The sequence below is a fragment of the Gambusia affinis genome, linkage group LG01, assembly GCF_019740435.1.
Source record: "Gambusia affinis linkage group LG01, SWU_Gaff_1.0, whole genome shotgun sequence".
Classification (NCBI taxonomy): Eukaryota; Metazoa; Chordata; class Actinopteri; order Cyprinodontiformes; family Poeciliidae; genus Gambusia; species Gambusia affinis.
In genome coordinates, this window is record NC_057868.1 from 39,145,050 (window position 1) to 39,160,066 (window position 15,017).

Consider the following 15,017-nt stretch of genomic DNA (forward strand, 5'->3'; position numbering starts at 1 on the left):
CTTTCACATAGAGATCCACATGCTGACGGTGGTAGGCTACAATGTAGCCACAGCTGCCCTGGGGCAGACTGACAGATAGCCCCTCTACTCTGCTGTCCTACGGAAACATGAAATATTCATCTTTAATGCTTCTTCAGGCACACGTGTGTGTGTGTTCATGTCTGTGTGTGTTTTTGTTGGTTTTATGTGTCATTCCCATGTTCCCAGTGATCGTCTTCTGCTGCTGCCGCCAGGTGTGTGTGTGTGTGTGTGTGTGTGTGTGTGTGTGAGGCTGGAGAAAGGAGTATTGTTTTGTTTTATTCATCAAAGAACAATCTGCTTCTTGTAAGAGTGGCATGAATAAAGCATTGACTCTCCCACCGATATCTGCCTTCAGGACTCACACACACACACACACACACACACACACACACACACACACACACACACACACACACACACACACACACACACACACACACACACACACAGATATTTGTATTTCTACCTGTTTTATTGACATCCTTGCCTCAGCCTACACATGGAAAAGAGATTACATGCATCTGCAGGAGTTTTTCTGTTGTTTAGCCTGTGTGTTCACATGGATCAAAGCATTTTGGGAAACAATTCCAGGGTCAAACATTATTCAAACAGTAGTTTAATGTTTGTGTGTTTTAGTCCTTATAATATATCAATTTGTTTATTTTTATGCTTTTATCTTTGCGTGAACCTACATGCCTTGATTGCCTTTCACTTTGCTGCTGTTACATCTGGATGTACATTTACATTTTTGCTCTTATAGCTTCTAAAATTTAAAAAAAGTTTCCAAAGGTCCCCAGAGATCATTCACAAAATCAAACAAAACTGACATATACTGATTGTGCAAAGTTTGTGTTGGTTTGTGCAGCTAAAATTCTTGTAAAAGTATTCACAAGTATTTTTACATTGACACCAAATTTGCTAGATTTTTCAAAAATGTTAAGGTGTTGGTTGACCTTTGATGACCTCTGGTGTGACCTCTGGGGGTGGCAATTTAACTCAGGCTTCTTACTGTTTTTACTGATATCTACTATTTAAAAATCATTCTGATATTTTACCTTATAAGTAGCTATTCTGTCATATAATTACCTTAAAATGCTATAGATTATAGATAATAGATTATGGGCAGATTAAAATATTGAGCATTTAAACATTTGACTGGAATCAGGTGTGAAAAGCAGCCCCAAAGGATTCCTGGAAAAACTGTACTAGCAACAATACAGGGCAAGAAAAGTCAAAAGTCAGATTTAAACTGAATCAGAGTTTCCTAAACTAGAAATTTATAGAATCTTTCCTGTAAATAAGAAATCTTTCCATGAAACATTGAGTGTGAAGGAGACGTGGCGTCTCTCTGACCTTGGAGCGGCAGCACGCCGTTTCCGTGAATCATGATGCTCAGCTGCAGGACGAGCTGCGGCGCAGACTTCAGGAAGGCCTCCAGCAGGCGCAGCATGGTGATGTCGGCGCTCTCGAACATCAGCCTCCAGTGGAAGTGACGGCGGGGCCCGTTCCTGTGCCACCGGCTCTGGGCGCCCAGGTAGAGGGCGTGGATGTACCTGGAGACCAGAGACACAAGTTTGAAATAGTTACAAATAAAAGGTTGGACAACCCTTCCAAATCCAGTTTGGTCAGTCAAAAATGGAAAACATGCAACAAAAAACAATTATAGTAGAACTGATGTCATTTTGCAACACACCTTTTCCTTCTTATGACACATTAAACTCTTTCTGGCATTGATGAAACCGGGATATTAAATGTTTTAGGTGAACATTTTCAACAGCTTTGACACTGTTGTAACTCTTGTTTTTAGTTTGTTGACAAATTGTATTCATGAGACAAATCAGGACTGGTTGCAGATGAATCCTAGCAGCAATACTCTTCTCTTCCTCTTCCGTGACTTTGTAACAGATTTTCTTGCTTCAAGGGTGCCATCAGGTAAATGTAGATAAAATTAACTTTTCCAAAACCACAGTTCATTATGAAGCTGCAAAGCGTTGCTGAGAAGAGTCAGCGCTTTCTAGAAATACAGGAACAAAATAAAACAAGGACAGCAGAAACAGGGGTGTCCAAAATTTGTGGTCCTCGGACTGATTTTGTGCGGCCCTGAACTGCAATTTAAAGATGATACAAATATGGGTGGTAGTTGCAGATACTATTTGTAATTTTCTTACAGTGGAAAATGTAAAACACAAAGTGTTCATCTAACCTTTAACAAAAGAGATTTTTACTGAAATTATGCGCCCAAATCAGCTTTTATTCAATTTATGAAACGTGACAAAATACAGTAAATGTGTTCCAAAGTTTACCAAATTCTGTTTTTGAAACTGAAAATAATTTTGTTCTGCAAAATAAACTGAAAACTAGAGGCTTTTCTAATTTATGGCGGTGTCATTTGGCCATTTTAGATAAAAAAAAAGGAGTAGAAATCTGGTTATTATCTAGTTATTATTTTTGTGGACGTTCTCTATTACTATTATTATATTTATTACTAAATCCCTTTCAAATTTTTGGAGCTACAATTTCAATTTCAAAATTAGAAAAGAAACAAATAAACAAAAAAATCTGACTCTTATTTGCCTGATTTTAGGTTGTTTTTTTTCATAACTTTTGACTCAATTTTGGCCCCTGTGACAAAAAGTTTGGACACCCTTTATATACAAACATAAATTAAATATCTCAAGGCTTTATGGAACATATAAATTATAATGTCAAGATGAAATCGGTGCTTAAGATTTGTAGGTTTTCAAGGTAAGATACAATTTGAATTGAAGTTAGCATTAGCTTCTGCTAAATACCGTGTTGGTGTAGCGTTTTAGCATCAGCAGAATTAGTGTTTATGATTAGTGCTTTAGTGTTAGCATAACTAACTAACCCACCCCTTTGTCAGCTTAAAAATAAAACAAAACAAATAAACCCATAGCAGACATGAGACTAAACAAACAGAACATTGCTAATCTTGTGTCCTGGAGAAACACAAACGTGAAGAAGATACAAATTTGACATATCAAGCTGATACTGACAGGTTAAAAAATGACAAACATGGGCAGATACAAACAATCAGACCAAAATATGTGCAGGCATGCATATGTTTGGATTATCTCCATCATCATGACATGTAACTGCCTGACAGAGAGGGAAAAGGAGAGAAATGCAGTAGGAGAGACGCAGAGTTTTAACTCTTGAAGAGGAGAGTTAAAAACGCGATGACAGGAACATCCTGCACTTCTGCATCTGCAAGCAGATTTTAAATGGAGGAGTAAAAATAACCGGTCAGTTTGTGCTCCACCACAGATACTTATACTGTCACCTACACTCAGCTGCAAATGTGACAAAGTCTCCATCCTGCACCATGCCGAAATGCCCAGAGGCACATATAGACTTGGTCAACTGACTGAAACTTACAGCGTCTCATGTTCATATGTGCAAATGCATAAAAACACAGAAACACTCGGAGTGACGGACAAGCAGGAGGGCCAACAAGGCAGCTGGGAATCTGTAGCTCTGCAAATAATGTGCAGCCCAAGCAGTGTTGACACTCCTCTGCTCCATTCAGTCGCCATGATCCTCCGTCTACTCAGCTTTTAACTGGCTCTGCTTTCAGCTTTTGCTGCTTACCATCCATCGCATTTATCTAAGTTATGTTTATTCATATAAATTTAGTTTCTAAACAGACCAAAAATACAGAATGTATTAAATTAATTCAGGTAAATCCAGAGAGAAATGTTAGATTCAATGGCACACAGTCCAATTTGATGTTAAATGTTTAATCGCACTAATCAGAAGTTATTTTTGCAAGAAATTTCAGCCAAATATATTGATGTTATGATTTTGCAGGAACTTTTACCCAAAGCTTGGGTATCTTTTCAGATATATTTCAACCAAATCAAATCGTCTGACTGAGGAGAACCACTGGACCATCTGAACTAAAACCACTTTCACTTCATTTTAAGTTTACTTATCTTTTGACTTTTCCTCAAATGATATTGATGTTAAATGGGACTGGATTTAAATGAGTTTATGAAGACAAAGACAGCTTACCCCCATTCTTTAACATGAATTTAACAGAAAATACAAAATGTAAAGTGGGAAAAGACTGAAACAAAATACTCTAAATGTTTAATCAAAATAAAAAGTAAAACTCCAGCTATAGTAAAGGTTCCATCCACTTCATCTTCCCTGCCCAACATGGCCGCTTTCTAGTGTACATTGTCAACAAAAAGTCCCAGAAACCTTTGCTGATTCGTGTAAAATGTTCTTACAGCAAAATATACAAGTTAACGTTACTATTATAAAAATTAAATCTTCAACTGTAACAACATTATTTTATTTTTATTTTTTGACATAGATAATTAGCTCACTTTCTCCTTCTATTTTCTCTCCATAGGAGCCACATTTGTTCTTCTGTTTTACTGTTTCCTTCCTTTGGGAATTAATCCATCTCAATGACTTTATGCAATCTGCTAGGTTTCCTTAGATAGAAAATGTTTTACACTAATTTATGATTTATAAAGTGATTAATAAAGCGCTTAAAAGACACTGGTGACCTCTCCACCGATCATCCAACGACCTTTGGTGACATGCAATAATCCCTGCATGATCCTAAAATGGATGGACAAAAGGTTGATAACTCAACTCTTACTGGCTGTTACTATCAATCTGCCAAAATAGAGCCAATGAAAGAAGCCCTGAATTGACTGAACCTCTGACCTGTGACCTTCCCTCTCCGTCTTTTGGGCCATAAAACTGGACAATGGGTTCTGACCCAGCTGATTCATTAGCTTGACTCACTGACTCCCAGCAGATTTCCATAAATCCTGCAGATCAGTCGCTGTCATCACTTGACTGAAGAGACTCTCAACCTGCCCATTACCTCACCAGCAATCAGTGACATTTATTGCCTCTGTGCGTGTGTGTGTGTGTGTGTGTGTGTGTGTGTGTGTGGTCACACACTTGCCTTCTTCAGATGGCTGTTATAAAACATGATTGGCTTGTCCATATTGGTCAGACGTTAATCTGCAGCAGCTCTTGATTCAGTGACATAAATAAATCTGTGTTATAACTGGAATATTTGCATTTCAATATTAAAGACTAATGGCTTAAAACAAGCGTCAATATTTTGCTGAACAGTTACTTGTAAGTTAGTTTTGTCTTATTCCAAATGTACTAAGATATATGCACTAGAAAATTAACATAAACGTTTGTTAAGCTTTTGTGTTTTTGCAGTGTGAGCAGCTTGTTTTACGGCGTTAAACTGTTGCAGCAGAGCAGAGGTTAAACCTATGAGCGAGTTTTATTCTAGTAAACCGGACAGCAACTTTAAGGTGACAGCGAGCATTATGTTTTTGAAGGATAGTGTGAAACGGGTCAGTGAGGCCAGGAAATCTGTGAAGAATGAAGCAGCAGCAGAGCAGCAGCAGCAGCAGCAGCAGCAGCAGCAGCAGCAGCAGCAGCAGCAGCAGCAGCAGCAGCAGCAGCAGCAGCAGCAGCAGCAGCAGCAGCAGCAGCAGCAGCAGCAGCAGCAGCAGCAGCAGCAGCAGCAGCAGCAGCAGGAGCCAGCAGCAGCAGCAGCAGCAGCAACAGCAGAGCAGCAGCAGCAGCAGCAGCAGCAGCAGCAGCAGCAGCAGCAGCAGCAGTGCCGCCTAGCAGCAGCAGAGCAGAAGCAGCAGCCGTTGCAGCAGCAGAGCAAAACAGCAGCAGCAGAGCAGCAGCAAAGAAGCAGGAGCAGCAGCAGCAGGCAGCGGCAGCAGCAGCAGCAGCAGCAACGCAGCAGCAACAGCAGCAGCAGCAGCAGTTTTATTTTCAGGCAGACAGATGGTTGCTCTGTCGGCTCTTTTTCTGTTTTGGTTCATTCACGCTGCTCTCATTGTGCCAGGATTTTGGCAGCAGTTAAAAAAAGAAAACACTCTCAGCAAACAGCACACAGCTGCAGTGACAAGTGGCTGCAGGAGAGTAGAAAAGCATCAACTAAATTAATCAGATCAGTTCTTCCCATTTAAACTCTCAAGTGGAGGACTCTGGGGAATTTCACATAAACAGAGAATTGTGATGAATTACTGAAAACTACTGAAGTGAAGCTGCTGAGTTTTATTTTACAACCAGATGGAAAACAGGAGGGTCAGTGTTCCTCATGTTTTAGATGGTTTAGAGAATAATCTCGCCAACATTTTAGGCGAACCTTGTGAATATCACTGTTTTATTTTATTTTTGATTCCTTAGAAACCTGCGGCTTCTTTGTCAATTTACTGTCAGTGAAGATTTATCTGGGCTGGCATCTTTGTCACATTGTGTCGTTTTTTTTTTAGATTTTAGATAATCTAAAAAAATTATCTGATTACATGACTGTCCTTTCTTTTGCTTAAAACGAATAATTTGTCATCTCCAGCTGCAGACGTTTCTGTTAGTCCTACTGCCATAGTGACAAAACGATGACGTTTCTAGTGTGACGTCATCGTTCCTATGTATTCAGCTGACGAGAGCTGTTTTCTTCTTGCTTTGGTTTTTAACATTTTCCAAGATCTTGGTCATAAAAATTAATATAAATAAACTGAGAACATGAAGAGTTGTAAAAATGATGATATGAGCTCTTTAAAAATATATGCTACTTTTGAAAACCATGGAGAAATACATCGCATAGTCAACAAAATATAGCACAGTAAAATCCAAATGTGGATTTATTGATTAAGAATCCAAGAATTAGAAACTATTTTTCATGACTGAAATGATTTGTAATGACAAAAAATGAAATAAAAAGTAGAAGTCAGCAAAATGAAAGTACAAATTAATCTGCTAATGTGCTGATAGCAAGGCTAATTTTTATGTTTAGCGCTTCTGCTGATTTTAAAAACATTTAGCACACTTCTCTTCCCTAAATGAACATTTCCAGATAAATTTTACTCAGCTGTTTTCTCAACTTGTTTTTTTTTTCAGTTGAATAAAGTTGAACTGTGTGTTGATGAAAAATGATTATTTCATTCATAACATGGAAGAAAATATTGTAAGAACTGGAAGAATCTGCCAGCAGAACTAGAACTTTTTCATCAATATTAAGGAAATGGTTTAAAACAAGTTTCTTGTTTGAAAGTTACTTGGAAGTTAGTTTTGTTTTATTTCAAGTGTGCTAAGATATTTACACTAGAAACTAGACAAAAATGCTTTATGAAGTTTGTGTTTCTGTGTTCACAAACGTCTTCAGATTTCTTTTAGTACAGGCCAACCCACAGGTTTTCATTGTAACAACTCTTTGAAGGAACTTTATGTCCTGAAGTTGATCATTCACTCTTTTCCTGAAATTCAGAAGCAACTATGATGATTTGGTTGAGTTTGAACATCTGAGTGAAACCCACTTTGTGAGCTGACGTGAACACAAACTCGGTTTGCTCAAAGAGACATTTAACACGCATGTGGAGCCAGAAACCACGACCCAGAGGTAGATCTGATGGGTCACATTACTTCCCAAACCTGCAACGAGATTGAGCCGCAAACCATTCAGCGAATGTTCGAAAAAACCCACACAGAGCAGAAATAACGTCTTCTCTCAGTCTGCAAGGAGCTCAGCTGTCACCGCCGACCTACTTAGACTGTCACAGCGAAAAACGCAGCAAGCAGAGAGGAGGATGTGAGATTATGTGAGGAGAGTGCGGGGCGAGGAGAGGAAGAAAAGGCAGAGGAAGAGATACAGAGCAGGGGAAAAACTGGAAGGAAGAGGAGGAGGAAGAGAAACGAGCTGAAAAGGAAACGGAAAAATGCATTTATTGCGCCTTGGGATAAGATGAAGACCAAAATAGGAGAAGCTAAGAAATGAACAAATAGGGAGACAAAGAACAGGAGAAAGAGGAGAAAAGTGGTGCCAACAAAGAAAATGAAAAGAAATGACAAAACGCTTAAGTTTATGCGAATGTATTTAGTGTGTGTGTGTTTGTGTGTGTTTGTGTGTGTGTGCAGGAAAAGTGCTGATTGCTGCTGCCAAGCTGCAGATCAGATACGATCACTCCAAGCACTGAAGTGTTTAATTGGGAAGTGTGTGTGTGTGTGTGTGAAGCAGGTGATTTTTATCAATTCACTCCAGGGCCCACGCTCCATCTTTTATCTCTGCGCAGCTCCGCCTCCCTCCTCTTCCTCCTCTCGCTCCAGCATCCGTCACTCAGGAGCTGCAAAAGATGTGCAGTGTGACGACCTCCAGGAGACGCGAGGAGGAGAGTCAGAGGATGTGCAGCAGGAAGTGAAGGATTAAGTGAAAGAGGAACGTGGAAACCAGGAAAAGTAAGTGAAGTACGGCGGTTAAATTATTAATCAGAAAAGAGTTCAGAGTACAGCGAAACTTTGGAAACGAAGGAAAGTTTGTACAAATAAAATATGAAAAGTATACATGCATCCATATTCCACCCCCTCTTCTGTGGTACCCCAAAATGAAATGCTGCTGTCTCTGCTCTGATCAAGAGGCACCTAATTTATGAAAACAGTCCACTGGGACTATTTTGATTAATTAATGCGTTAATTTTTAGCACAATGAATATTTTTTCATGCTTACAAAAGTCCTGAGCCTGAACTTTGGTATTTGCTTATTTCTGCCATAAATCTGCAAACAGCAGCGATGGACGATGAAGCTGCTGCTCTCGGCCCACTGGAGCCGACAGAAGATTCATTTCTGCTTCAAAATATGATCTGATGACATGTTGGAAAAACTATTGTTATATTCAAGTTGTGCTAATAATCCTATTAGTGAAGCTATTCCAGGCTAAAATAGCATCTCAATATAACTTTCATCTCAGTATTTTATTCTCGTATAACTTTATTCTTTTAATATTATGACTATATTTCCATGTTATGACTTTATTTTCATAATTTTGTGATTTTGTACTGGTAATTGCATTGCTTTAATCTTGTATTACTGTGATTTTAGTACCAAAATATGACTTTATTCGTATTCTTTAGAATACTGTTGTACATTTTTTTGTATAATATTATGACTTTATTCTCAAAATATCAGCTTATTCTCAGGATTTCTTAATTTTATTATTGCAAAACTTTATTCTCATAATATTGATACTTTATTATGGTAATTTTAAAACTTTGTTCTCATAATTGTATTTATTTTTTCTTAGTATGGCTCTGTTGTAGGTATTCACATGTTTCCAGCTGTAATTGCAGTGAAAAGCAGTTTTAAAAAGTTTTAACGCATAAAGAACAGAAACATTCAGTGATGTTTGTGGTTGGATTGGGTTATTAATACTTTTGCAAAGCATTTACACAAAGAACGCTGTCAAGTTGGGTTTTCTGGAAAAACACTGAACAAAAGCAATAAGAAGAAACACAAAAGGGAAAAGAGGTAATTTCAAGGTATGGACAGAAAAAAAACATCAGCAGCAACAAAAAGGTAATAAAGCAACATAAGATGAGGTGAAGGAGAGCAGGAGGGACAGAGAGAGAGGAGCAGAGAGAAGATTGATGGTGAGGAGAAAAGGTAATGGAGGAGAGAAGAGAAGGTAATGAAGGGAGAGAGGAAAGAGGGACGGAGGAGGTGATGATCAGTGAGCTCCTGCTGCTGCTGATCAATCACTGTTTATGGACCGATCAGAATGAAAGGGAGAAGCAGAGAGGAGGACGGATGGGTGGATGAAGACAGAAAAATATTTATTATCCAGACACGGTGACAATGGAAAGGGGAAGAAAAGACTGATGCTGAAAGTCAAATTCTAATTTCTCTTAATTTATTTGGATCTTTTTTTATTTTTCCATTTTTCACCCCCCTGATCGTTTCATGCCTTTAATTCTCAGCTCATGTGTTAAACCTGACTCACTTTGTGCTAATTGCACCTCCTCATCTTGTCCTCCCAGGTGAGGATGTACATTCAGAAATGATATGCAGGAACATTTACACAATTCTCTGTTTTCACTCCAGCTTTCTTTTTCATTTCTTAACCTCAGATGATCCTCAGGTTCATCAAACTGACAAAAAATATCTATTCTACAGTTTCTACTGGGAGAAAACATGAGCCACTAAATGTTTTATTCAGTGGCTTATTTCTTCACCACAACACAAATATGAATCTACCAGCAACAAATAAACCAGCACATACATGAAATGATTACATTTTGATTGGTTTAGACAAAGATTGCTAGCTGAAGGCGACGTTTAGAGAAGTTATGATTTTTTTCCACAGCATCCAGCAGAAATCGGGTTTTCTATTGGCCTGCTTCCTGATTTCCAGTGCGCTGATGGTTGTTTTTACAAACACTAAAGGGTTGTTGGGTCGAGAAGAACCAACTAGAATCTGTCACATCTTCACTTCTCTGCTTCCAGTGTCAACTTCAGGTTAAAGACCTGCAACAAATCCACGTTAAACCAAAAAGCAAACAATAAGTATTCTTGCACATCTGGCTAATGCTATCAAGTAAAATCACTTAGAATTACTTTGTTCACTACTTTTATTCAGCAGCTTCCAGTAGCAGCTGTGCAAATGGAGGAGAAACAACCAAACGTTTGAGGAAAACTGCCAATTCCTCTCGTTCTCGACAGGCTCTGCTTATGCTGGTGCCAAATGTCTGTCCTGCTTTCTACTGCAAATTTTTTCTTTGTGCTGCTATAATTTTAAAAATATTAATAAATGATTCCAGAGGTCATCAAAGGTCATCCAACCAGTCCACATTTACGATATGAAACAAAATATGGTGTCAATCAACTGTGCTACATTTGGTCAGCAAAATGTTTTGCTTGTGTTATTTTGCTTTTAAGACGTAAAAAATAAGCTACCACATATCAACTTTTCTTTTTTTTTTTTGTAGTGGGGTTTATTGACACAAAATTTGTTTGATTTTATAAATGTGGAAGTCTGGTTGACCTTTGATGACCCTTGGAAACATTTATTGATATCTAAAATTGTTGTTGTACAAACCAGCACAAACGTTTGACATCATTTTCGCTTTAACTCCGAACAGAGCGACTGATTTGGAACTAACTGAGGTCATATTGTTCCAGGTCACAGGTCATCACACGATGCTCCTGAACAGATTGTGAGTTTACTCGGAATTAAAAAAAGCACAAGTACAACAAAGCATCCAGTCAGTTGGCTGCAAAAAGAGATTTTTTTCCAGGAATTTGGCTGTGATAGTACATTTGGAACGACATTAGAAGGTGGCAAAATCTATTATAGAATATTTTTTCTGTAATTCAATAAACAGTGTAACTGGACTATTGCTTCCGTGCGCATAAACGTTGCCAATAATGATGTAATACATTTCAGGAGGAGATGTACCCACGAGTTGGACAATCAGCTATTAGTGGAGCATCTTGCAGGTCAGTGATGCCGCCGCAGTCAGTCTAATATAGTCTCTCCAGCACATCGCTGCCATGGTTACGCCAGACGGAGACGTCACAGGTACCAGCAGATGACTGAGCATGCTCACTGCTGATCACCTGCCTGTCACCGTCTCATTCACAGAGACACAAACTCACAAGTAACAACGCACACACGGGAAAACACGGAGGCAGGCAGAGCTGCACACGGCAATATTTTTATTATTTTTCATTTTTACCGCCATTACGAAGTCAGCACTCATCACCTACTGTCACACACGCAGGAGCTATAAATATCCACACGCCACTCAAAGTGAATCAGTTGTCTATCCCCAAGCTGCTGTCCCACATAGCCATTCAACTGAGGCGTGTGTGCCAGGAGAGTCTGTGTGTGAGAGACAGAAAGCGAGGAAGAGTTATTTTAAGCCGTGCATCTGAACGACAGAGTGAGTGTTGGAAATTTGCAGAGAAAGAAACGATGCGTCCGTGTGTGAGCCTGTCAGTTTTTGTGGATTCAGCTCACGTGTGTGTGTGTGTCTGTGTGTGCGCGTGTGCGTGTGTGTGTGTGTGTGTGTGTGTGTGTGTGTGTGTGTGTGTGTGTGTGTGTGGGTGTGTGTGTGTTCAGGTAAGAGCAAACATTGGGGATATGGGCCCGCTGATGCAGCGCCCCCCTCAAAGTGGATTTAGCAATGCTGCAAGGAAGACAAAGTGAGAACGAAGTGTCAGAAAAGATGCTCAGTGGCAATAAAATGGAAATTAGCAGTTAGAAGGATTAATACGCCGCTTCCTCAGGCCAATCAGCAGAGTATGTATAAAAGCTGAGATGAAAGATAGCTTAACTCTCCTGAGGAAACACACCCAAACCCCAAATGTTTGGAAAAAACAACAAAAACATTTAGCAGGTGACAAATCAACACAGAAATCTGGGTGATTCAGTAAAGACGGATGTGGATGTTTAGTCTGGTCTGATTTGGGACTAAAACTGCAACATTTCTTACATTCTCTTTTTCACACTTCACTGTAGAAACAAAACAAAAAAAAAACAGTTCCCCTCCTGACCTGTGGAGGCGCTGCACCAAGAACCACTGAAGGAAACAACACTAAAACCTCTGAAGACACTGAAAGAAACTTCCTTCTTTGTTAAATGTAAACAAAAATGAAGAGGCGTCAGATTTCAGTGGATCTTTTGTCTTTGGCAAAAAAAAAAAAAAAAAAAAACGGGAACCATTTATCCTGTTAGTGCTAGTGTAGCACATTTGTTTTGGTTGTTATTACCCAGAATCCCCTGTGCTGTAGTCCTCTTTCTGCGTTTGGTGTGGCCTCTTGTTCGCTTGCATCTACATTAAAACTGCAGCAGAGTTCACTTTAACCAGTGAAAACCAGTTTGCTTTTTTAGTCAGAAGTAAATTTTGCATTCACACCTCCCCAAACAAACCAGACTAGGGAAACAATTTTGACTAAAGTGGACCAAACAGGAATGAATGCAGTCATGGACCTGAATCAGGCTTTTTGGGACATAAATCACAAAGTTTCAAAACAAGAACTGCAATGTTCTCTTGTATTTGTGTCTCCATTGTTTCGGGTGAGAAACCTCCGTCACTTTGTATCATTAGCTTAAAAACTGAGATGCAACACAGATTGATTGATGATCAGCATTTGACTTGCTTCTCATTAAATACATCAAAACACCATCAACTCTGAATCTTTAAATGCATCAATGAGGAACCTAAAGAATGTGTTCAGAGTTTAACGATAAACAGATACAAGTTAGATCTATATGATGTGAGGTATTACAGGGAACAATCTTCTAATTGCTGTTTTTTTTATTTTTGTCAAACTCAAACCTACTACCTCTACTAAAGAACTGATGGTGCATACTTCTCTTTTGTGTTAAATAATAAACAGAATCGACTAAAATCAGAATCCAGAACTAAAAACCGAAACTCAAGCGCAGCACGTCTGATCAAAACTACACCATCAACTGGCTTCATCCAGACTACATCTGTAGAAATAGGAAACTAAACCCTACCCACACATTTTCCTGGTCTAGTTTGATTACTGTTTCCATGGCTACCGCAACCTGAGAAATACTGCTTCCACTGTGCTGGACTGACTATTTTTGGGTCTCATATGCACATATGAAAATACCTGAGGAAATATGTGCATATTCAAGCAAAAATGTGCAAATATTAGGACAAAATATGAGGGAAATCTAGAGTCAGACTGATGCAGATGGTTTACTGCCCCATCAGAACCCGTCCAGTCAAATTATTCTGTTTAGCTCATTTTAGCAACAAAAGCATAAACAAATATACAAAGAAAGATTACAACACAGTGGAAAAATAAGAAGTAATAAAGAGTTTTAGTCCAGATAAGAATTGATATACGTCCTAAAAGCAACCCTAAACAAATAGGTTTTTAATTTATAGGAACTCAGTGTTTCAGTAGTTTTCCAGTTTTCTGGAAGCATAAAAACTGAATGCTGCTTGTCCATATTTGGTTCTGGTTCTGGGGATGAAGAGCAGACCAAAACCAGAAAACCTGAGTTTCTCTAGATCCTGTTTAATCTGGAAAAGTTCTCCAGGTGACAGAAGGCCAACTTTATAACTGCTTTTATGTGTCTGTTCAAGTTAAGGTCGGAGTTTTTCACTACACAAAGATTTTGGGCCTCATCTGTGGTTTCTAGAGGTAATAATTGACTCTTGGTTGTTTCTTCTAAGGTCCAAATAGTGACGTCAGTTTTGTTTCTGTTCCGCGTTGCGAGAACACACCAGGCTTCTAAATGTGAAGCACCACTTCTAGTTATTAAATCAGAAAATGTTCCTACAAATACTAAAAATTTCAGAAAAAAGAAAAGAGAAAAAAAAACATATGGACAGAAATAAATTACAAATTTTTCTCTCTTTTCAAAGGTTTAATAAAAAGTAAAGGATTAGTTTATTATATTTTTATTAGGGGAATGTATCACGAGGCACCTGAAAGACACACTGACTTCTGAAGGCATCAAATATGAAGCAAAGCACCAAAGATTCTGTTTGTTCTTCAACACAATAGTCTCCAAGTTCTCTTCCTCAACATTTGGTTGAAAATTCCTGCACAGCCAGATGCCCATTGTCCTCTGGTAGTTAGTTTCTGATCATGCTGAGACCAACTTTCCTTCCTCTGTTCCTTCGTCAGGTGGCTAATCCTGAGTTACATGTTGATCCTGACTGAAAAATCCCTGCCATGGAAGATTTTCTCCTCATAAAAATCTTTCAGTGTTTGCAGAAAACAAGTCTGATGATGAAGTCTTCCTCTTATATTCTCCTTGCCTCTGTTTTTTATAGTTCGGTTGATTCTGTTGGAATAAGAAGTGTGGTCGTACTGCAGCAGAAAAATAAACAGCAGCAGGAGGAACGAGATAAAATGAGCTGCATTAGAATTGGATAGAAACCAACAACCGGATCTGCACAGTTGTGTGGTTGTTTATCATTTTCCCACAACAAAAACAAGTTGAGTTTTTTTGAACAGCACATTAAAGCAACCAGGCAGTTCAAAATGCTTTATGTCAGAAAATGTTTGCTTTTTGCAGATTATGTGGTTCTGTCATCATCTTCAAGCTTCAATCTTTGGAGTGAATTCACACCAGCACTTTTTAGTTCTTTGTATGAACAGGTTGGTGTGGTTTGAATGCATGAAGCAGACTGGAGACTGCGGACTACAGAGC

At 38.8% G+C, this 15,017-nt stretch overlaps 1 protein-coding gene across 1 annotated transcript in view; it reads right to left on the minus strand.

Moving 5' to 3' along the window:
• The window catches only part of xkr7 (XK, Kell blood group complex subunit-related family, member 7), a 72,671-nt gene that overhangs the window by 10,606 nt on the left and 47,048 nt on the right, over nucleotides 1-15,017 (minus strand). Inside the window, exon 2 of the mRNA XM_044124931.1 lies at nucleotides 1,375-1,574. Coding sequence (XP_043980866.1) covers nucleotides 1,375-1,574 — 200 coding nt within the window. The remainder of the gene's footprint in view (nucleotides 1-1,374; nucleotides 1,575-15,017) is intronic.